The 24,059-nt window shown below is 45.2% G+C and overlaps 2 protein-coding genes across 2 annotated transcripts in view; one reads left to right on the top strand and one right to left on the bottom strand.

Moving 5' to 3' along the window:
- Window positions 1-3,119, top strand: part of KPNA3 (karyopherin subunit alpha 3) — a 54,399-nt gene extending 51,280 nt beyond the window's left edge. The window contains exon 17 of the mRNA XM_064440906.1: window positions 356-3,119. Coding sequence (XP_064296976.1) covers window positions 356-454 — 99 coding nt within the window. The 3' untranslated portion in view covers window positions 455-3,119. The remainder of the gene's footprint in view (window positions 1-355) is intronic.
- Window positions 3,120-17,988: 14,869 nt separating this feature from the next.
- ARL11 (ADP ribosylation factor like GTPase 11) lies at window positions 17,989-19,748 on the bottom strand. The gene has a single exon (XM_009510914.2). The coding sequence runs from the start codon at window positions 19,362-19,364 to the stop codon at window positions 18,759-18,761; it is 606 nt and encodes a 201-aa protein (XP_009509209.2). The 5' UTR covers window positions 19,365-19,748; the 3' UTR covers window positions 17,989-18,758.
- Window positions 19,749-24,059: the final 4,311 nt, after the last annotated feature.

Raw genomic sequence — 24,059 nt, 5'->3', positions numbered from 1 at the left:
TGAAAGAAAATGGGAGAAAGTACAAAACTAATTTAGTAACTCACAATTAGTGAATAGCCAGCTCCAGGGGTACTAAAAATTGTCATTGAAAATTAAATTGCACAGCTAAAATAACTGCTTTGACCAAGCAGCAACCCAGCCTTTAACCATAACAATTTTCCTTTTCCCTAGTGGTATTAGAACAGAGTTGATATATTGTCCTTTTTAAACATACTTGAGGAATTGAATTGGAAAACCTCATCTAATTTTATTGCAATAATAAAAAAAAGGAAAGATGAGCATTTGTGAATCTCTTCTATGTGTACTGAATTGTGAAGGGAATTGGCCTCTCATGTATTTTTGTTGTATTTTATAGATCGATGAAGATCCCAGTCTCCTTCCTGAAGCCACTCAAGGAGGTACTTACAACTTTGACCCAACAGCCAACCTTCAAACAAAAGAATTCAATTTTTAAGTTCAAAAAAGTGCAGCTTCTCTGTCCCACACCAGTACGAAGCACCACCAGATGGCTACCAAGTGAAGAAACAAAAGGCTCCAAGACACACATGCCTCTTCGTTTTGATGCTTCTAAAGCAAGCCATGTATCGGTCACTTTGCAGTTGCCAAACGTCACTATCACATGGACTGTAAATGCATATGCATGATCTCTTAAACTGTTTCAGAATTCTTTTTAACAGTCCCAACTACCTTTTTTTGCCTTTTTCCTGGTGCCACATGCTGACAGCCGCAATCTGCAGTTTTGTTAAGAATATTCCATAGTGGTGGCACATTGGCTTTCCACGGAAAAGTAGCTTCTTTGGAAAATGGTGCGCTGTGGATCAAGACACTTTGGTATGATGCGTACATTTTGGAAGACTTTACAGGGGCCCAGTCTGCTCTGAGCCTGCATCATCGTCCTCCACAAACATATTTTCATATACTTTATGTGGAAGAATAGATTAAAAAATGCAAGCCAAATGAATTTCATTGGTGAAACTGAAATAAAAGTAACTTAAAAAAAAAAAAACAAAAAAACAAACACTTGGCAATTGATTAAACACTTAAGTTTAAAACAAACAAAAAAACTACTTCAGCTATCAGTAATTGATGTGTGTTCATTAACTGCCTCAGAAACCAGGGTTGGAGAACGAACTGTAGATTTGGACTGGTAAAGCTTTTGCCATTATACCTAATTTTTGAGAACAGCGAGCCCTATTTGACCACTCACTTCAGCCTGTGTGTTCCTGCTGTTTTGAAGTAATCAAATGCTGTGCATGGTATTTTACCTGAGCTACAACCTGTTATGGACTTGAACTTCTGTTTAAGCTGAAAGCAAGAGTCCCAGACTGTAGGAAACAAACACACAAAAAAAAATCTGTCCAAAAATGTATTAGTTAAAAAGAATCTTGCTTTCAACTTTCAGTAGTCAATATATTTTGTTTTAAATTGATAATTGGATATGGTTGATTTATATTGGGTTTAAACTGTGGAGCTTTCATGTTTACTGTAATTTAGTCTTAAACTATTTTTTACTTAGTAACCAGTGCTTATGATGATGTGGTTGGCAACAAACCAGCAACTACTTAGAAGCGTCATAAAAGCTTCATTCTTGGAGTATTGGAAGAGTAATTCAGAAATTAGTCTCAAATCTTATTCACGTGATTAAAAAAAGATACAAACTGGTTGATGTGTGAGGCTGTATGGAAGCTGCCGTTACTCAGCGTAAACCTGATGTGCAGCGCACATTAAATAACTTTACCTAACGTATGTGAGGTCATTGCTTTTGGAAAACCGTCTGACCCAGTCATTTTCGAAGGGATTTTGGTATTGCTGGGGTGAAGATCGACAATTTTGAAATTCTGTAAGCTATCACACAAACTGGTTTTGTTGCTGTTGTTTACTGGGTGTAATTTCCCAATGCATTGATGTGAAGGGATAGAAAAATCTAAACTAATTTAGTTATTGGATGTGGGTTGTATTTACTGTGATGAAGATAAGGACAGATGCCATCAGAGCTTTGTGGATCAGCTGTTTTTCCACTGATGAACAACGCATAGCAGGTGTGCATTCATTAAATATATATCTGCCAAGGTGGAGCCACTTTAAAGAGTGAGTTGTCTTGTATCTCAGCTGGATACAAGCGTATGTTTAAACTGCAAGATTTTTACTTGCTAGATAATCTGTTTTAATATAGTGGTTTGGCCTCTGATTATTTATAGGTTTTATAAATTTTAGAATCAATTTCTCTTTAAGGTGGCTCAGATTTTTCAACTCTTGTGCACATAAAATTGAGTTGAAGTTCATTGTGCCTTTTTTCTTTTCCCAAAAGTTGAGTTGAAGCTTCATATGGTAACTGCATCCTATTCACACACTATAGTCTAAAATCTTGAAACTGTGTGGTGTTCGCTAAAAAAAACTAAACAATAAAAAGTCAAAGTTAGGTAAGGTCACAAAGGTTTTGTGAAATTAGAGTTCCAGCAGATGTTATTGTGAACAAATATTTCCCCCCTTCTAATGCAATTTAGTCTCCCTATATGCCATATAGACTGACGGATACCCTGTTCAGCCTGCGCTCACTATTATCCTAGAGATTACAGACAAATTGATACCGAAACAACAGTTTTCCAGTACTGTGAAGATTTGATCCTTTTCTTGCACTCAATGCGTTACGTTAAAAGTGAACATGGGAGAACTGGGTAAGGCAGGGCAAAGCGTTTGCTCAGTTCTTTCTGTTGTGACCTTATCAGCTTTTGATTGGGATTGCACCATTTCATAGTTAATAAAGGAAACAAAGTATATTGCTGCACTTTTACGTTTTCAGAACAGTGTTTAAAATTGCATTGTTTTTATTATTTTTTTAAACTATCAGTTAAAATAGACTAAAACGTTCTTTCAAAGAGGCATCTAAATGTGTTCCTAATTTTGTATATGGGCTTAGGTTTTGTAACCAATAAAAAGCTGCTATCAAATACTATAAAAAATTCAAGAACTTATTTTGAAGGTTATGAAACTGCTTAGTCTTCACGGATTGACTTAGGGGTTTTTGTCTTTGACTAGATATTAGTTAGCAGAACTCCGCATCAAAGTTGGAAGTATGTTACAAGAATGAATAAACTAAGCTAATGCAGTCGTCTCTGAAACTTTGGATACTGTTCCCGTATGGAGTTTTATGCTTTTTAAGGAGGCGGTTTCCCAAACGTGTACAGGAGGCCGCGGTGAATGGGCTGCAGCTGATCCATGTAACTATTAAATAGTGACTTCAGTTTAAAGGTTTGAAGGTGCCACTGTAGTGTCAAGGGACTTTCACAGTCCTCCTTCCAAATGCATCCTTGCCAGGCTCCCAGTGCTAGGCCGATTGTGGATTCAGCACTAAGTTTAAGCTCAGGATGCTGTAGGAGCAGGCCCAACGCCTCCCGCCCAGCGTGTGTTGGGAGGGGGTGCGCACCAAGACTGGCTTCAGGCAGGAGGCTGGCCTGCCATGGCTGGGAGGGGGGACCAGCATCCCTCACCTCAGCCACGCGTGACCCCATTGGGGTGCTGCTCGGGGAGGCGTTGGAGCTGTCAGACTTGCGTTGTCCAGCAGCCCCCTGATTAGTGCAGTCCTGCTGTAATTGTGTGGCAGCACCAGCGGAGGAAAACCTCTTGGAACTGTTTGAAGGGTGCCCGGGACTCTGCAGCGGTGGCTTTGCCGTCCTCGCTCCATGTCAGTCGGGTGAGACCCGGAGAAGCCCCTCGCTCTCCATGGGTAGGTGGATGGTGGAGATGAGCTTCCAGTGACATATTTAAATCTTTACAAATGCTCTTTCATGTGGATATAAAGAATTCATAAGAACCCCACTCCTGCTTCCAAAAACAGTTTAATCTCCGGTTCCTTCAGCTTTCAGCTGACGAAATGAAACTCTTTAATTGTGTTGGGTTTTTGCAACCCGTTAATCACCCAGCAGGTCCTACCTAGGTGATGCTGCACTGGATTAAAGAATGCATTATTTTAAGAGACATCTTATTTAGAAATAAAACCTAGAGGATATCTTAATGTTCCCTATGCTGCTAGAAATACAGACACTTTCATATTGTTTGCTTGTTCTGCTAAACAGAGAAATGAGTAAGAAAAGCCTCTGACAGGCATATTTTAAAATTTTTTTTTAATAATCTGTGGACTGAATGATAGTTCAGGCCCATTTTGATCAAACTAGACATTTCTACCAAAGCAGCCTAGCTGTGTTGTGTTCCTTCTGTTTTGTTGTGTAAAAAAATACTCCCTTTTGTGGCCATAATTATGCTTCTATTCAACCATATGTAGGACAACAAATTACGCCAAGCCATTAGAAGGCACTTTTCAAGAAGAAAAGGAAGAAAACAGTAGAAAGCCGTGGCCTCCAACAGGCAAAGCCCTGGAAGATTTTGCCGCAGGGATTTGTCATGATGGCCAACATCAACTCCAGCGCGGGCAGGGTGAGCTGGAACCGCCTGAGCTGCTCGGGTCTGCTTCAGGGTGGTACATTGCTTCAGACTGCTCAGGAAAATTGCCTCCTGTGAAGATGCAGAGTTACGAACTAGAGCAGCTTTGTGCTCTCCTGATTCTGGTTCGTGTGTGCGTTATCCTGCCGCAGAAGCCGTAACAGGCAGGTCTGGTCTGTGCTGCTGGCTTAGACCCAGAGATCTTCAGCTGCCACCGCAGCAGCACAAGCAGCTTCCTTTCCAAATGGATTCACGATGTAGCTTTCATGAGCTGCATACAAGTTTATAAAGGAACACAGGAGCTAGTTTTTTCCAACCTTTATTTTAAAAAAGTATGTTGTGGACATTCCAGCCTTGTGTGTCGCACGTAAGAATATTTAAACCATGATTCCTGTGTTTGAAAAGGAAGGCTAAAGACTTAACCATTCTCTGCCTTCACCCATCAGCAGTAAAATAGGGTGAATGTCACCATGCAGCCTCGGAGGAAAAATATTGTGAAGGGTTTAGATATCCTGCAGGAATGCTCTTCCCCAGACACAGCGAAAGAACAGCAGGAGGAGGTTAGTTTTCAGTTTGCTCAATATACGTTAAGTAGGGCCCAGGGATGCACGAAGATACGGCAGACGGATTAACCATCCTCCTTACTGAACGGGGTCCTGCAGGAAGACGGAGGTTGGATCTTTCTAATGTGCTGAATGAAGTGTAAGGGAGCTCACGTCCTCTGCATCCTAATTATTTGCAAGCTGATCATTGTTAGTGGTTTTTTCCTTTTCGGTCTTTTTAACCCCACCTCGTGAAGCCAGATGATCCCCCATACAAATTCTCCGTACATGAAAAGGGAGGATGAAATGGAAATACTTTGCTAGTGGCTTCAGCAAGTTCAGTTCTAGGTTTGTGCAGGGAGATGCTTAGGGAAGCTGTACCTTTTGCCCTGGGATTAAACCCATCGCTGCTGTTTTCTGTTTGATAGAGTTTACAGCTGGTTTCCCCAGCTTTTCATACTTCTAATCCTGGTGGGGCTCCCTGAAATCTAGATACTGCCTGCATTTTATAATATTGAAAATAGGGATAAAGTCCTGTTCTCCTTGCCGTGGTGACCCTAGCTTACGGGAGAAATGACCGCAGTGAGGTCTGTCCTGTCCCCGTAACTGTGAAAGCGAGTCTTTGACGTTAGCTCTTTGGGAGCAGTTTGTGTGGGGTTTGCTCTGTAGAGCATGACAGTGCATAAGAGATTTCAGGGAATGAGATGTGTGTAGGGGGAGTTTTTGGACGTGTCAAATTCTCATGCTTAAATCAAAGACATCCAAACTCTTCCAAAGACGTTTTGCTTCCTCAAAAATGTCGTCTTCCAGCTTTTGCGTCCCTTGATCCCTGTCATTTTTCATATCTCTGAGCTGTTGACTTTACTGGTTTAGGGCAAATATTAACAATAAAAATTTTAAAAATGAGAATTTAAAACGCCACCTTTTTTCTGCATATTTGGAAGTGGAAAAAAAAAATTGTTCAACTGCTGCTAAAACACATGCTGATGCCTGCATCTCATAAGGAAAAATTTCTGTGCAAAGGGCTTGTTTGTGAACACTTAGGAGGAGCTGGATGTGCAGATGCTGTGTCGGACACTTAGCAATAATACTTCCAGCTCTGTCTGTAATCTCAGCGTTTCGTGGCTCTGTGCTGAAATGTTTAACCCTTTGCCTAGAAAGGGGTGCAGTCCAAGGGGAGTTTTTAGCAAGGTGGCATCTTGCTTCTGCAGCAGGAGCATGTTCCTACTCTCCCTGCTATCAAACTGCTGGGGTTTTAAACCCGACCTCATTGTCTGCAGCACGGAGCCAAGTGTCTGCACTGAGCTTTGCACGGCTATCGATATCCAGGGAGGTGTTTTTAGGGAAGGTCAACCAGAGGTCAGTGCTTGAAATATTAAAGACTGATGGAAAGGGAAGAAATCACTGGCTGTACTGGTCACGGGTTTGTATTTGGGATTTTAGTCAATATCTGAGCTCTGCAAATACTCCAGGAGTTTTACTGACCTAAGCAGCTGCTTTAATAGAAGGAAGATTTGGCCCTTAAAGATGGGAGAGAAAATTTGAAAATGTGAATCCTACAGGTTTGGAAATGGAAGTTTAAAAACTCCATGAGTCTTCTTCATGTAACCTGGGGACTGCTTCTTGTGCTTCCAGTTGCAGGAATACTGCTACCAGTATGCCTCAGAACCCTCAAACCCATCAGTTTTTTGCTCTTACCCCAACCCCAATCTACTCAAACCTACTCAAAGAGAAAAACTGCAAGCATTAAAGTGTTAACACTGAGGACTTGCGGGCTCTTTTCTACTCCCCTTTCACTTAGAAATCATCAAAAGAACAGGTTGCTAAACTCCATCAATGTTCCTTCCAAGCTAGGTTTGTGCGAGAGCTAAAAGTGGTGGCAGAGAGGTAAAAGCTCCTTGCTGGGCAGGTTTCGCTGCCGGCTGCAGGCTCCGTGCCAGGGGGGCTGACCTCCCAAGTCAGGCTATTCCCCTCCCGTTACGCCTCAGAAACTCGCCGTGCATGTAACTTGCTCCTGACTTACTCAGTGTGTAGTTGCTCAGAGTGGCGAAGCGGGCGGCTGCATGCAGGCAGGCTCACTGCTTGTCCCTGGGAGCCGAACAACCGACTTGAGGCAGTTTGCAGCTTAAAAGGCTTTTGGTGGCAGTTTGCACCTCAGAGAAGGTGACTGCTAACTTATAAGAGATTAAAAACTGCCCCGTTGCAACATCTTATGTAGGCATATCACTGCATTAGGAGCTTAGGTTACCATCACCAGATTTAGTCCTGTGATAAAAGCCAAGCTGGGAGTTTACAGAATCACAGAATGGCAGGGGTTGGAAGGGACCGCTGGAGATCATCTTGTCCAACCCCCCTGCTTGAGCAGGCACACCCAGAGCAGGGGGCACAGGACCATGTCCAGGTGGGTTTTGAATGTCTCCAGGAAAGGAGACTCCACAACTGCTCTGGGCAGCCTGTTCCAATTAGAAATTTAACCAATTTCAGCTCATGCAGGGCTGCTACAGTCAGAGCTCCCGTGTGCACTTCTGCTTCATTCCACAGATGAAAAACTGCCTGAGAGAAGTATCTCAGTGACCAGCTGTCTGCTATTGGGACAGGAGCTCTGGCTAGCAGCTGCCTTCCTCCTCCACGCAACCCGGCTCCTTGGTTTCTGCTAAAAACCAAGGAATAAACCATTTCACCTTTGCCTGTGATAAAGGTGGCCACTTGGCAGCAATGGACTGTAAATTGAAATCTAGCTTCTCTTTTGGTAACCTGCTGCCTGCTCATTGGCAGGTACTGGAGCAGGGCACCTCGCCCACAGGGTGTCTTGGAAATCACAGTCTCCATGCGGCAGCCTGAGCAGATGAGGGAAAACCCGCTCCTCAGTGTACTTTATTTGAGTATATTTGGGTTTGTTTCTCATGTGTCCAGCAGAAGGGAGGTGAAGAAAGCATTTTGGGAAACTTTGTGCAGTTGGGCTTTCGCTTTGAAGGTCACAGGCAAGGTTTGGAGCTTCCCCTGGGATTTCTTACCAGGGGAAGCCTCCTGGTGGCATCTCCATACACGTTTGAGAGACTGCCTGTCCTGGCAGCTTGCGGCTCCGTGACACATGTTCCCCTGTGTGACAATAGCAGCTTGGGACACTTGCCAATGAAATCCTTGGCCTCAAACACTGTGTGGTGCAGTGCACTGCCCCAGCACCAAGGACTCGCCACCTTCAAAAGAGCACAGAAGTCTACCCCAACGTGCAACAGCTTTCAGCCAGCTCTGAAGGGACCATTGTGGTCACCAATGCAGCTTCTGGAGGACATATCCAGCTTTCCAGCATGGCCAGCTCTGCCAGAAAGCATCTTTCTCATCAACTGGGTGAAGAGGTTGGAGCAAACTCCCACAAGAGCCATGTCCTATTCTAGACCTCACCTTCTACCTAAACTCTGAGTTTAAAGCCTCTTTAAGAATAAAGTCAGAAGGAAATGCTGAGGGGAGGCTTAACTTTTTAAATATATGAAAGGCAGTTGCAAAGCTGAAAGGAATAGCTTGGTCTCCATGTCCACTGGGAATAAGACAAGAAAAGCAGTCTAGGAGTGATGCTAGAAAATCTCCCGTGGGTGAGGAGAGACTCACCAGGGAAATACACAACCTTTATATTCCACCATGTTCAAGCACAAGTCAGTGAAGTCCCAGGGGAGGGAGCAGGGTAGCGACCAGCAGAGTTGGGCACGGCCATGCCTGTTTGGCATCTCATTTCGCCCCGTGGGTACCAAAAGTTGCAATTCCCAGGGGCGATGGGAGACAAGGCCAGCGACTCCTCCAGTGTGGTGCCCGACTGTATGAGCTGGGCAGAGAACTGGCAGTTGTGGCCTGGTTGCAGTTCAGGAAAATAATTTATCTGGGAGGGATCTCTCCCCAGTTTATAATTGATCTGTCACACATATTATAGTCATGCCTTCGGTATTCCTGTGCACTCAGAGCAATGCCCAAATTTGCTAAAATGGCTTGAAGTGCTTAGGGGAACATCACTCTGCAGGCTGAAACCCAGGTAAGAGCTCCCCACTATCTCTTGGCCACCCTGGTGAGCAAAATCCTGGTCCCTCATCCCTGGCCCTCGATGAAGACCAGACAGTGGGGGGGACACTGGATGGACAGGTTCCCTTTTTTTGGCTCTTGCATTTCACATCTCTCTTCCTGCTTTTTTTATTCCTTTAATCTGACTCCTGCTGGGCTTTATGAGATCTCCATTAGTTCCATTGCAGATTAATGCAGATGCATTTCAGCCTGAGCAGCAGCAGTGGTTGTTGGGCATGGTGTTTCAGTCGCGGCTGCGGACAGACCAATGCATGCTTCTGCAGTGATTCCTGCGGTGTGGGAATCTCAGCATCTTCAAGGTTTTCTGGAAATTCGCTCCCCAGACGGGTCCGTCGGCTCGAGAGCGCCGTGTTCCCAGTCCCTCCTGCTTGCTGGGGCATTTGCCCAGGCGAGAGGGGGTGTTAGGCAGGATGCTGCCACCAAGGAGCTTGGATGGGATAGCAGAGGAAAAACACATGCTTTTGCTTCTGGCTCATTTGGGAAAAAAGGTGTCCTCCTTATACAAAGCCTGCAGTGGCTATAGTCTGCCAAGTGCTAAACCAGTGTGAAGGCACGGCGAGATTCCCGCTGACTGTTCCTGCAGCTGACCCCGGTGAGCATCACCCACACATCACCAAACCTGGAAAGACAAAATCTCCTAGAGAAATTACTGTAACTTTAAAAAATATTTTTTATTTCACTGCTTCTAAACCTTTAAAAATTAAAATGAAACTTTTATGGAGCACTGGTAGTTTCTGTTTCCGGGAAGATCTTTGTCCTGAAGCTACAGTGCAGGCGCATGTGCTGAAGTATCAGCTGTGGCTTATTCCCTTGGACTGAATGTGCTGGGTTCAGTTGCTGAAGAGGGATGTGCAGTGCTGGGAATTCACAATGCTGTGGCCCAAACTAGGTATAAATAAACCAAAATCCAGGCAGAACATGACAAAACCAAGTAATTTTTGAAGAGTTGACCCTAACTTTTTAATTTTCTTGACTCCCTAGTTGATGACTTCAATGAGGCAGCCTGGTTTGGGTGTGACTTTTTTTTTAGCTGAAACTTCCTGCACTGGCCCCCGTTTTTAGGGTTTGGTGCGTTGTTTTGGTTTTGTGTTTTTGTTTTTTTAACAGATATATTATTTACATTGCTACTTTACCTTTTTTCCTTCTTAAAATGTTGACATGACTTTTAGTACACTACTTTTACTAGCATCTGGGGTATAACATGCAGTCTCAAAATTCACAGCAAGTTTTCAAAAGCTCTTTCCTTGCACCTATGTTCTTTCCTGGGGCACATCACCTTCAGGAAAATGGTGAGAAGCTCCATTAAGTTCCAGCACTAAAATGAGACTGAAATAATTTAATTAGGATGCATCTCCCGTGAGAAAGATGGCAGAGGCTGTGAGATGTTCCCGTGTGGCTGGAGCGCTAGCGGCTGTGAACCGGGCGGCTGGGGGACCGCAGCTCAGCAGGCTGCTGCCTGCTGGTGATGAGATCAAAGTGACAGGAAAAAGCAGGGCCAGCCCTGAGGACTCAGTAAGGCACGGCCTGCCATAAGCCAGTCTGTGGCATTTTCAGCCTCTCCCTCTGGCTGAGGCCCCGATCTTCCCCGGAGAGCTAACACTCGCTGGGGCACCCACTGTATTTTGCAAAGGACCCCTTCTCCTGCAGCTTCCCTGCGTGAGTGCTTTCCCGTCAGCAGCAGCGCGTGAGCTCCCATGCAGCGGTGGGGGTGGCTAATGGGATCTTCAGCTCTGCAAGGGGGGAGACCAAACAAGGTCATTTGTTACCTCTGCTGGTGGTGCTGGGGGGATAGGTAGCAACACGAGCAATTTTTTTTTAATATGGGATGAAGATAGGGTGCAGGAAAGAACGACAAAAATATTGAGGCTGTTTTCTTAATCGAAGTCAGAATGGCATCAGATTGAATTAAGTCACAAGTGCTTTTTCCCAGCAAGCAAATATAGGAGAATAAAGGTCTCTCTAAGGGAAAAAGCCCAAGGGGAACCAAGGGGCCAAACCAGCACCTTCCTGCCAGGGCGTGGTGCCCATATCACCTGAAGCCCTGGGGTTGGCTGCAGCCGCCTCTACCAGGACATGTCCTCTGCTCCCCGGGCTGTTCCCACGCACTGTCTTTGAAGAGCTACTTTTTCTTGGGGGGCTCAGTGGACGTTGTCCCCATCCTTGCTGGGGCAGCTCTGGAGGCTTGGGGCTACTTTCCCATGATTGCAGTCCAAATGTGCTCTTCCCTTGCTTTGCTGGTCCATATCATCTTGCAGAAATGGGGCATCCTTGGGAATCGTCTGTCATATTTTGCCTCCACATTGACCTTCCCTCAGGAAAAAGGGGAAGCTCTTTCTCCATCCTTGTGAAAGCTTAGTCCTGAGGCATGCTGCGCAGGTACCTTACAACTGGTGTGGTGCTGGACTCCTGCTCCAGCCCTGTACTGACCCAAACCTCGTGCCTGTGTTGGGGGATGGGCTTTTGGCATTGGTCTTCATTTATGCTATTATCAAACAAAAGGACTACCGTTACCTGCTGTCAAAAGCCAGAAAATAAAAAGGTGTAAAGTGCGTGTCTTTGAGCAGAACAGACTCTCACCTGATTGTACACCCCCAGGAAATGACGGCCCCAGCTCGGCTCTCAGCTAGTATTTTTCTTCCTGAGAAAACATCCAGTTTGGTCTTTCCAAGGTCCTTTCCCTCCATTATGAAACCTCACACAGGCCTGTGTGAGTTTGACCTCTCACTGCAGAAACCAGTGGCTTCACAACCCCGTCACAGTTTGGTTAAAAAGCAAATATGGCTCCTATGTCCAAGGCAAAGCAGAGCGTTACCGCAGAGCCGCCGATCGCCAAGAGGGGTTTTTTGTACAAGTGGTTGTGGCCTATTGAAAACACCCTCATTGTCACGTCCAAATGGGGTTAGCCAGCACAGGCCAAAAAATATTAATAAAAGTCTGAGGCCTTAGGTAGGATCTGAGAACAGTTCATCAGCTCTGGGAGCTCCAGGAAGACTGTTTCTCACAGCAACTAGCAGACAATATGTTGATGATGCCAGACTGGTTTAAAGCATGAGAGTTTTGGAGGTGATGGGTGTCAGATTGGGTCAGAATAGAGGTTTATGCTTCTGGTCTGACAACAGAAAGGCAGGCAGGGGTGCTGGCAGAGGGGGACACGCTTGCCGTGTTGGTGTCGACATCACCTGTCACATTAGTTGGCTAATTTATCTTTTTTTTCCCCCCTTTTTGCAGGAATTTAATGCGAATAGCATTGTGTGAAGTCTGAGGTGGGGGGATGACGTAGTCCCAGCCATGGATGCATCGTTGAGGTCTGTTGCATTAATGGGTGAAAAAAATTGGCAGAAAATAAACCCCCTTGTGATCCAGCTCATCCTCAGATGTCAGAGGTGCTGGGGGCAGCTGGGCTTAGATTCTGAGTGATACTGAATTCAGCACTGTTAGTCCGTGACGGATTCACTAACAGTACAATCACTGTTAGTCTAGTTGTGCCCAATATCGCTTCATGGACAGATTCACTAACAGTGAAAGACAGGTTCCTGTTAGTCCATGAGGGATTCACTAAGAGGATGATCACTGCTAGTCTAGTCACAGAATCATAGCATCATTAAGGTTGGAAAAGACCTCTAGGATCATCAAGTCCAACCATCAACCCAACACTACCACGTCTCTTAAACGATGCCCTGAAGTGCCACGTCTACATGTCTTTTAAATACCTACAGGGACGGTGACTCCACCACCTCCCTGGGCAGCCTGTTCCAATGCCTGACCACTCCGTCAGTGAAGAAATTTTTCCTAATAGCCAACCTAAACCTCCCCTGATGCAGCTTGAAGCCATTTGTTGTGCCCAATAACTCTTCAGGGACAGATTCCCTAATAGTGCTGTTTATTGAAGCAACAGAAATACAGGTTCTTATCGGTTTGCTGGTGATAAATGCAATGTCTGCAAAGCACATGCAAATATAAAGCGCTAAAGCACAAAACACAAATTAACAAGCTTTTTCTCTAAATTTCCCGGGGAGTCACTCAGCATAACCAAGAGTTCGATTCTTACCCAACAGGCGTCCCTAGAGGGGGAAGAGAGGTTCAGCCCATCAACTGATCCCAGTAGTCCATGATGATCTCTTCTCCAATGTTGCTCTCTCTTGGGGTCATTTTTATGCTATTTTATGTTTAGGTAGAGCTTGAGTGGCTCTAGTCATACATACTTTTATTATTGATTGATTCCTCGCTTTGACGTAAAGGTATAGACTCAGAGAAATTCAGAGCGCACGCTCAGTGAGGGGTGGTTGTACCTTGGAGGTGGGTAACTTTGGGATGGAGGTGTGTATTTTAGTATTATAATGAGAGTATAATGAGCAAAGTTCACCCACAGGTGACGATGTTACTGCGCTGGTCCGGGCATGGTTCCATGGTTCCATCCAGCCCCCGGATCTGCAGTGATTTATGGACCAGTTTGGCCATGAAGCCTTTGCTTCACTCCCTCCTCCTGTTATGTCCCTTAGATTAGAACACCAAGCTACCCCAGTGTTCCCAATATCTAAGAGTGCAGGTGGTGTTGCTTAGGGGACAATCACTGAACCAACTTCCAGCGTGCCAGGCACATTCCACTCTGAAAGTTAACTTTTATGAAGTGTGGATATAACTTTAGCCTCAATAATTTCAGCCTCAATAATCTCACCCCCAGTAATCATTCCGCAAGGTCCTAACCCAAATGCCAGCCTTCACCTGATGTTTTTAATGATAGCCGGACAGCCGACTCAGGGCTGCGGCTCAAGCAAATGCATCATGAAAAAATGAAGCACTGGAAAGTTTAGATGAAGGCCAGTTAATTAACCCTTTGAAGGCTATAATGTCTTGAACTGTAGTTTGTCATTTGTCTTAGTCATAATTGCATGAGTGGTTTTTAATAACATTTGGCAAGGGTATTAATTTTTTAAGAGGTGGCGTCACATGTGGTTTTACTCCTCGTTTTTTCTTGGTGAGTTACATGTGGTGAATCTTTATAGGTGGTATTTCAGGGTTTCTTTATAAGGAGGACATTAATTTACAGCCATTAGGTGTATTAGTGATAATGAAGACATTCCACTGCATTATACAGCCTGCCTCCTAACAAAAGGGGCTTTTTTTCAATTTTTTTTTCATTTTGTTTTTGAAAATAAAGCTCTTCTTAGCTTTTTTAAAATTCTCATTGACCTTTCTTCCCCCAGGCCTTTCTCAGGTCTCTAGCTGCTGCCCTAACACTCTTCTCCCAGCATCACAGTGGTCACAGCTCCCTCTCACGCGCCCCATGGCTGCCTGTTCCCTGTTTAAATAGTTCATTGGCAACCATTCATGCCCTCACCCTGCAGCCCTGGGATCGCGTGGTTTCCCCTCTGATCTCAGGCCCTTCAGCAAGACCGTGGTGAAACCCATTAGAGAAGCTCCATCAGTAACTGCGGGGCAAATGCCATGTAGGTCCATCTGAAAACAACGAAACAGTGCCAAGAGCAGAAATCAGCTAATGCACAAGTAGAAACTGTTTTGTGTCGTGGATTGGCTGAAATGTGGAAGTTGTGAAGAGACCAGGGAAAAGGTGAATTGCTCTTCCTGTACTGGTAAAGAGAAGGAGAAAAGGTGACTTGTCCTTCCTGTACTGGTGAAAAGAGGAAAAGGTGACTTGCCTTTCCTGTACTGGTTTTTTAACGTTGGTTGTTTTTTTTCCAGCTCGCTGCTTTCCTCCTCTCTGGGGGCAGCCAGAAAACTCCTTGTCACAAATCAAGAAATAAATTTGCTCTCAGTTCATAGTAATGAAAAAAGTTTGTTAAAGCTGCTTTAAAAAACATTCCCACAGAAAGGTTAGTAAATCAGTGAGTAATGAGCTGTGTCCTTTCATAAACAGTGTGAAAGATAACCAAAGTGTCTCAGTGTCCTCAAAAGAGGCAGCAGGACCCGGAGGCAGCTCCTGCTGCAGTGATCCCTGCAGAGCAGAGGCGGGATGGGAAGTCCCAGGGCTGGAGGAGCTGGTGGCCCTGAGCAAGGAGGCTGCTCTGAGAGCTCCAGGCAAGGGCAGATACTTGCCAGTATGGCTCGTCTCAGTGGGGTGGTGACTGGGAAGATTAATGCACAACTGTGGATTTTGGCTATGTTACTGTAAAGGTTAATACATACCAGAGTGCCTCTGAAGGTCTTGGGTTGTTGACCCTCCATCCTTAGAGACATTAAAAACTGCTGCACCAGGCCTTAAGCAACCTGATCTAAGCGGAGCATCGGACCAGATGTCCCTTCCAAACCTTGCTATCCTATGAGTCAGCCACTTTTGCCAATACATTTAGCTCATAACCACCAGATTCAGGATCATGAGAAGCAGACCACATTAACAACTAACTACTGACCAGGTCAGTCAAAGAGAGCTGATGAAACTGTAGGAAGCTACTAGCAGAGTTTGGAGGTGGGAGGCCAATTATAACCAAGGTGGTGGTGGAAAAAACCATCAGTGAAACTATTCGCAAGCAATACTTGCCCTTTATAAAGAGAGCCAAATAAATACTTGTTGCTGAAATAAATAAAAAAAACGGAAATAAAAGAGAAACAGCCTGCTGTTCCAAACATTTCTTTTTGGCCCTGAGACATCTGACATCAGGGATAGCAAGTGGATGGACTCAGCATGCAGGAAAGCTGCTAAAAAGGGATCTTGAGCAACCAGAGTGGGCTCTGGGGCCGACGACCCAAAGGATACTTCAAATTTGTGAGAACCTGCAACAAGGGAAGTGTCCTAAGGATTTTTATTTTGCCTGCTACTAAGAGAGAAGCTGTGATATTCTAGAAATCAGCACAGAGGCTGTTACACCTGTCACACCCCCAGGAAGATGGAAACTGTAAGTCTGAAGGTGCCCTCCTGGGTGGAGTCTGTAAGTGCAGATGTTTAAGGCATTAATACTGCTTCACAGCGCAGAGGCTCTCCTGCAGAATTACCAAGAAAAAGAGGCAACAAACTTCCCTCCCTAGAGCTGGCTTCTTCCTGCAAACCTCCACGCTGCTCCCTTTGAACAGGGCAGGAGTTTTGACACTGAAGCACTTAAGTGCCGTTGGGCGAGCATCCTGCAAGCATGTGATTACAGAAGTGCAGGGCTCATTAGACTCACTTGTTTTAACATGCTTTCCAATGCAGGAGAAAAGAGAGCATAATTAGAAGTAAACTCGCTGTTGCTGTTTCATACATTTTGACCCACCATCATTTTGACAGTCTTGAACAATAGCATAAATGAGCTGAATAATGTGACCGAGCATCTAGAAAAGTCTTATTCCAGAAAACAAGGATGGTAAATCACATGATGCCCCATGAGATGGGGTATTTTGCCAAGCTACTGCTCTAGGGGAAGTGAGAGCACTTTCATAACCGGGATGTTGCTTCATCAGTTTCGGGCATTCAGGGTTTCCTACTGCCAAGAACCTCCTACCTCACTATTTTAATTTTTAATTGGTGATATCTACCAAAGGCTGGTGGTTACCTCTGTTTGCTGCCAGAGGAGCCTATTTTTTCTCTTTAATGGGCTCAGAAAACACTCATGGGGAAAAGGGACGACTTCAGTGCCTTTTTTAACCACCAATCCCATAATGTCAAACACACACATCAAGAGCCACATAAGAGCAAAACATCATCAGGGCAACCCTTCAGTCTGTGCTGGGTTTAAACTATTGCTGATCCCCCACCCTAATGTACAATACTCAGCTTTGCACCACATGAGATGCTAGACTGAAACACTGGTGAACTAAATAAAGAGAATATTTTTGGCATGGCAATATGACACAGAGCCTTTTGCGTTGTGCCTCTAGGACTGCTGTTCAAACCGGCTGGATGGGCCCCTGAGAAGATGTGGCTTTTTCACGTACTGGCAGCCAGGCTGCATAGATGACCTGAGTTCATTCATCTCTGTCTAGGTACTAGCACGTCTGCTGTCTCACAAAATATGCTTGGTCCACTTCTGACAGTGAAATACCCAACACATGCATTGGAGACTTGTGTGTTAGAAGCAAAGATGACCACCTACAATAAGCCAAAGGCAGATCAACATGCCTATGTTAACTGCAAAGATTTAAAGATGTGATTTTATCCTTCTTCCCATGCACACAGCTTTGTCATATAATCCATTATATGATTCAGTGCTGTTTGAGCATACTCATAAACATGATCACTTAGGCCAGATCAACACTGGAGTAATATTTTATAGCATATAATAGTTCTTATATATTAACACAGCTAAAAAAGATGTGACTTTTTCCACTGGGAAGGATTTATTTTATTAAGACCTTCCTATAAATACCATATTCTGTTTCTTCATGACTGTTTAAACCTTGTTTTCCATCTGCTTCCTTCTATGAAATGAGGCTAATAACAGCACCAGTAACAGCTGGATGATGAATTCCTTCATGACTGTAAAATGCTCTGGTATGAACAGAAGTGGATTTCACCATGTGTTTCTGCTTGGAGTTTCTAGGTTGAATAAGTTCTTCCTTGAAAGCAGCTGACTTCTGCTGCCCAAAAATTTTGTGTCCTTTCCCTCCCCTTCCCCCACCACCTTCATTCATTTCATAATGAAGTAGGGACTACAATGAAATTTCTTAATTTTAGCCCTAAATAACAGAATTTTGGGTACAGAGAGCCCTTGGGCATGTATTTTTAGGTCTTTCCAATGGTAGGTTCAGCAGAATCGGACAAAGACCATCACTGCAACAAGGGACCCAGCCCCATCTTGAGCTGCCAGGGGCATTTTGACTGCCTCAGATGCAGTTGAGACCCCTTTGGTTACCTGCCTGCCTGTGCCCAGAGGTGCTCACGGTTACCAGTCATCACCCATAGAGTGGTCTCATCCAGTTTCAAAAAGTCTGAGAGATGGGGCTTTGTCTTGGCTGTTCAGGCAGCCATAAGGATATTTAGAGGTTGAGAGGCCATGCAGACGTGTTTCCAAGCATCTAGAAATCAGATTTTATTTCTTTTTATTTAAATATAATCCAAGGAAAATGAGGTACCATTTTAATGAAATCAGTATTTGATAAAAATAACAAATGGAAAAGAAAGACCCAAACCAAGAAATACAGAGATTAATATATACGCATCCTTGAACTGCATTACGCCGTCCAACCCTGACTCACATCCATGGCTCAAAGATTATACCTGTATATACCGCTTTAAAACCAATTTGCTGGCAGCTGTTTGAAGTCCTGTGTTTATGCTGCTTCGTTCAGCCATTCCCTTTTAGCAGCTGCTGCTTTTCCAGCTGATGAACGTGTGAGTCGAGCTAAGCGAGAAGCAGCATGGGACACAAACACTCCCCCATGGGGATCACCCCATCAGGATAGCTGCATCGGGGCTGGGAGCTGTGGAAAGAATATAATCCCCTCTGCCCCTTGTGCATATCTCTGATATAATTTATACTGTTCTGGCAAAAAGCATCCCTGCTGAAGCACTGGACGTGCACATAGTGGATGAACAGAGCCTGGCAACTGCAGGACAAGCTGTGGCCGGTGATAAGAGTCCAAGAGATGGAGCCAGAAATGCTCCATGGTGGGAGTTTTGCTCTGAGGTCTTCCTGGTGGGTTTCAGTGGCGAGTGGCTGGGTGTTTTTCAGTATGGCATGTGCCAACTGCAGGTCCGCTCATTTTAGGAGGCACCTGGAGGCTGGGATCCTCCACAGCAAACCTGCAGGCAGTGACGAGTGTGAAGGGTCCGTTCGAGGTTCAGGTTTGCCCCAGGGCTTGCCTCTGCCCTGCTGGCCCTGCAAAGGGCTGCTCTTGGGAGGGGGGACGCTGCTCTAGACCCCTCAGCAGCTCGCCCAGGACAGCCAGGGCTTCCTGCAGGCCGTGGCCAGTGTGGGCACTGCACCCCCGGAGCACCCAGCGGTGCCCTACCAGCTGCCCCCCCTGCAGCCTCTCCCCCAGCTCAGCAGGGGCCAGCGCTCCTGGCACATCCTGCTTGTTGGCCAGGAGGAGGATGGGGACACCAGCCATGCTGGGGTGGCTCAGCACTTCCTCCAGCACCGCTGCTGCTTCAGGCAGACGGGCTGTGTCTGTGCTGTCGAGCACAAAGATGAGGGTGCTGGTGTCCTCCAGGTAGTCAGGCCAACTTGCCCTCAAGCTGCCTTGTCCACCGACGTCCCAGAGGGTGAAGGATACGTGACAGGGCGTTTGTAGAGACTCCACGTTGAAGCCCACCGTTGGGCAGGTCTCCACAGCCTGGCCGCTCTTCAGTTTGTACAGAAGGGTGGATTTGCCAGCGAAGTCGAGCCCCAGCATGACAACTCGAGCATCTCTTTTGCGCTGGCCTTTGGAGATCAGCTTCCCCATCACAATGCCGTCACAACTGTGGCAAAAAAACTGCAGCCAAATAAACAAAGCAATACTATTTCCTTGATAATGTCAGTTAATAATGGAGTCCTCAGTTCTGCCTCTCCAAGAGAGCACCTTAGGTTTGCTGAAGAAAGACACAGGCAGCTTGCTTTTGCTTCTCTTCGTAGCTAAAATGTGGTGAGAGCTATTATTTATGAGGTGTGGAGCAGAGCCAGGGAGCACTGTTGGAAACAATTTCTATATCCCAGCTCTGCTGCTGCTAACTTCCATTTTCATTTGTGACCTGAAATGATCACTGCAAAAGAGAGCCAACATTTTGCAGGAAGAGGTGGGGAGATGGTGGAGCTAGTTTCCTCCTCATCGCATACAGAAATAAATGAGCTTTTGTTCATTGGCTCCTCTAGGGGAAATCCACCCCCGGCAGGACAGGACAAGGAGGAACCCAGGTTTCAGACCAGAGTTAATCTGGGAATTTGCTGAATCACAGCTCAAGGGAGTGGATTTAAACATGAGTAACAAAAAACCTGACAATTTTTCTGCCAGTCTTGTGGTAATTCCTCTTGCAGAGAAGGTAATGACAGCAATTTTAAAAAATGCACGCTAACATGATTTTTAATGTCTTATTGAAATATGGCTAGTCAAAATGCCTTCCCTGGGGTGAAAATCTATAAAATTCTTTATATCGAGGTATTTACTACATTTTAACTTCTTTAAGTGAAGCAAAGTCAGTCCTCTGTGGCTGAGGGAGTAAAAAAATCCCTTAAAAGGAGGGAAAAAATTTTAACAAGACAGCACCACTTGAACTTTACTCGCCAGAGGCAAAAATGTGCTGCTGAAACAGCTCCCAGAGTCACTTGTGCAAGAGTGGCTGATGGCAGCTAGGCAGAGGCCCAGCAAAACTGGTATTTACCTTCTCTATTGCTTGGGTTTTGCTCCTATAAGACTGCTTAGAGGCATGCAGAACTGAAAGTGGCTGTAAATCTCAAATCATGGTGTTAACTCAGAGCTGCTCTCCAGTCAGCTTTGCTTCAGGATGAAGAAGGAAATGTGATTCATCTGTGCATCCCTGGGGACTTCCATGTATCTGTGGGAGATGCAGTTTCCCCAGCAATGATCTCTGCATGACGCCTCCACGTTGTAAGCCTCCATTGCTGGGGATGAAGTTCAGCACGTGGAAGGGACTGTCTGGTCAGTGACCAGGTCGCTAGTGGCCAACCAGGGGCATATTTCTTACCCTGGGGGGCAAGATGTGTCAGGTTTCCATCTTTTAAAGAAAGTAAGATGAATTAAAAACAAAACAAGGAATCCAGCCCAGATAGGCTGCATAGGATTGCAAAGGGTCCTACAGAGCACGTTTTGCAAGATATTTCTGATACACGTCTGTCCCACACTTAACCCACAGAGCTGGTTGGCACCAAGAGCCCCCATGAACTTTGTGGAGCTTGTGGATATGTAAGATGTGTTGCTATGGTCAGGCTTTAGGTTAATTCGAAAGCTAATGCTTATTTACAGCAGTTGTTGCAGAGTTAATCTGGCAGTATAACTGCTCCACCAGTATATGTTCATGCCTGATCTGAAACCAGTGTATAAATGGAAGAAGGGCAGGAAGCTCTCTAGATGGAATAAAAAAAAAGAAGAGAACCGCAATGTGCAGCAGATCCCGATCCTTCAGGGAACTGGTTACCCACGCTGCAGTGCATGCTGCTGCCTGAGGGTTACCCATTTGTCCAAGTTCTTAATTTTTAAAAATAAAGTTAAATTGTTGTCTGGCTCCTTAATCTGCTCATTCTCCATTTTGGGAAAACCTTCCTCCCCGTATTGCATTGTACTGTAACATCAGTGTAGTTGGTATTTCTTGACGTACCAGCAGGTTGAGTGAATTTTCTCTTGATCTTTTCATGTTTCTCCTGCCTTTACTGCTGCTTGTCTTCTCTGAGGCGTGATAGGAGGCTGTGGTACACATCTGTTTCATCTGACCAGACATTCGTAGCACTGAAATTTATTTTAAGTGAACTAAAATATAAATACAGGAAGCAAGGGTAGAGATTCTACCACCCGATGAATAATCGAGTATTTGAAATATGATGTGATGGAGTCTTTATTGCATCACTCCCTAACATGCTACAGAAGTAGGTTGCTTCTGTTAAAAAAAAAAAAAAAAAAAAAGAAAAAGAAGAAATAGAGCCAGAATAAGGAATGTAACTAGGGTACAGTTTTACTGAAGATTGCTTTGAGGTTTTCTGTGGCACAGAACAGAGTAATCCATGGGCAAACAGAGGCCACCCTACATTAATTTTTTTTTAAATGTCTCATACCCTCTGTATTGAACCGCACCCTATTTTCTTTCTTCCTGCCAATTATTCCAAATACGGGGTACAAACTGTGCCTACAGAGTCTGTTCCGCCCACAGCTGTGTTATAAAAGCATAGTATTTCCAATAAATAATATATGGGAGCAATTGCAAGTCTGATTAAGAAAGAATGAAAGAAAAGAAAGTAAAAGCAGATGAGAGGAGCTCTGAGTGAGTCTGTAGCCAGAGCAGAAAGGCCGTATGCTAAATAATTCAGAAATCGTGTCAGAGACGAGGACAGCTCCTACCACAGCTACGTCTTTCATGGGCAGAACAAATGTTCTTGCCTTGTGTTTCATGCCTCTGAATTCAGAGGAGCAAAGCCAGTGATTGCTAATTCCATTTATAATTTCACAGAATTTCAGACAATTAATTTGTTTGCTGTTTGATAGGTAGACATTCCCGTTTCCTAGATATTCATTACAAAGAGCAATAATCAGGACTAGTACTATAGGGAGAATCCTCCCCATGTCCTAAATATTCCAGAAACTGGAATTTTATTCCAATCACTATATTCACTGTCAAAGCATCTTGCCCTTGCGCCATGGGGTGCAGACTCACTCCATGGGGCGCAGGCAGGAGGAAGAAAAAGACCTTAAACTGAAAGAGGGTAGATTTAGGTTGGACATAAGGAGGAAATTTTTTACAGTAAGGGTGGTGAGACACCAGCACAGGTTGCCCAGAGAAGCTGCGGATGCCCCATCATTGTGATGTGATGTGATGTGCTGACCACCCACTGTGGTCAACATCCACGTGGAAGTGTTCAAGGCAAGGTTGGAGAGGGCTTTGAGCAACCTGATCTAGTAGAAGATGTCCTTGCCCATGGCTGAGAGTTGGACTAGATGACCTTTAAAGGTCCCTTCCAATCTAAACCATAATACGATTCCATGATTCTGTGACCCGCACTAGGATAGGAGGCTCAGGTTTTGGAGAACAAGCTAAGAGCTGATGGTTCCCTGCGGAGACCACATCATCTCAGGTTTAGACCATGATGCTCTTAGCACGGCTGTCGAGACAGTCTTCAAGGCTGTGATGCCATACACCAAAACAGGGTGAGCTCTGAAGCAGGTAAGTCTAATTCTACCAATTTTCTGGAAATCAGTGTCAATCATGTAGCAAAGGTACAGCTGAGTCCATCAGAAATGCTTCTTGAGAAGGTAGTGAGCCTTATTACACATTACTAAACTACCAGAAGTATCCTGTAAAGCAAGGCGGAAACTTCCAAGCAAAGTGCACATTGATCCTTCCCTTTTATTAGTGCAAAACGCTTCCCATTAACAGCCTCACAGGCATTGCACAGCCACTGCTGCTCTGTCTCTTCCGTTAGACATGCAGTGACCTTTGCATCGAAGACGTAATTAGAGGCATGTGAAAGTCCCCCTTGCCACTGAAACCAAAAGATTACCTTCACTGAAACTATAGTTTCTCATCATAAATATTTTTTTCATCCCAAACTGAATTTCTTTGTAGATAATATGGGTCATTTCTAAATGACCTCATAAATCTCACATAAATAATATTCACAATATCCACGTGTCGGGGCACTGAGGGGCCTCACCAGCCCTAACAGCCTCCCTGGGGGTACCACTGCAGTGTCTCCATGCAGCATCCCTCACAGTGAAGTTGTGGAGCTCAGGACACAGGTGCTTCCCCGCTAGAACACCCCTCTGACAGGGCACGTCCCTGCCCAACAGTGGAAGGAGCTGTGGTGGGGGTTCGGTCCAGCCCATGTCACCTCTTTGGAAGGCAGCTCCAGGGGACACAACCCTCAGCAGAGATCAGAATACCAGGAATAGAGCTGGGCCTTACCGTGAGTGTTCATCCTAAACGCATCTGCTTGGAGCAACGAGTAGATCCCAGCCCAGTGAAGGCAGAGTCTACCTCCCCATCCAGACTTGCCTGCATCTCTGAGGAAAGCCACCACAGCTGCCATTCACCCAGCCCTGCCAGTGTTTGCTGCAAGATCTCCTCACTATATCATGGTGGAAGGGCCGCTGATGGAGGGGATGTTCTGACTAGCAACTGTTGGCAAAGCCTGCTGGGAGCTGAGGAACCTGCTGGCAGTTACCTTGAAGGGGATTTCTTCCAAGTTTGGGCTGTGAGAGCTCCTTGCAGAGCTGCAGGAGATCACTGGGTTTGACCTATCTGGGACCCCAAGCTAAAGCCACAACGAAGCCAAATGCAATGGTTCAGGCTTAGGGAAGTTTGGCCTTTTCTTTTCTGTATCCCAGTCCCTTCCTCTTGTTCTGCCCCTGATTTCTGGTGTGCCCTTGGGAAACTAGCCTCATGGTCTTAACCAGTGCTCTCCTGCTAACAGGCAAATTCTGGTTCGTTTGGCATGT

The sequence above is a fragment of the Phalacrocorax carbo genome, chromosome 1 (assembly GCF_963921805.1).
Source record: "Phalacrocorax carbo chromosome 1, bPhaCar2.1, whole genome shotgun sequence".
NCBI classification, from domain to species: domain Eukaryota; kingdom Metazoa; phylum Chordata; class Aves; order Suliformes; family Phalacrocoracidae; genus Phalacrocorax; species Phalacrocorax carbo.
Note: the sequence above shows the minus strand (reverse complement) of the source record. Positions and strands in the feature narration are given on the sequence as shown.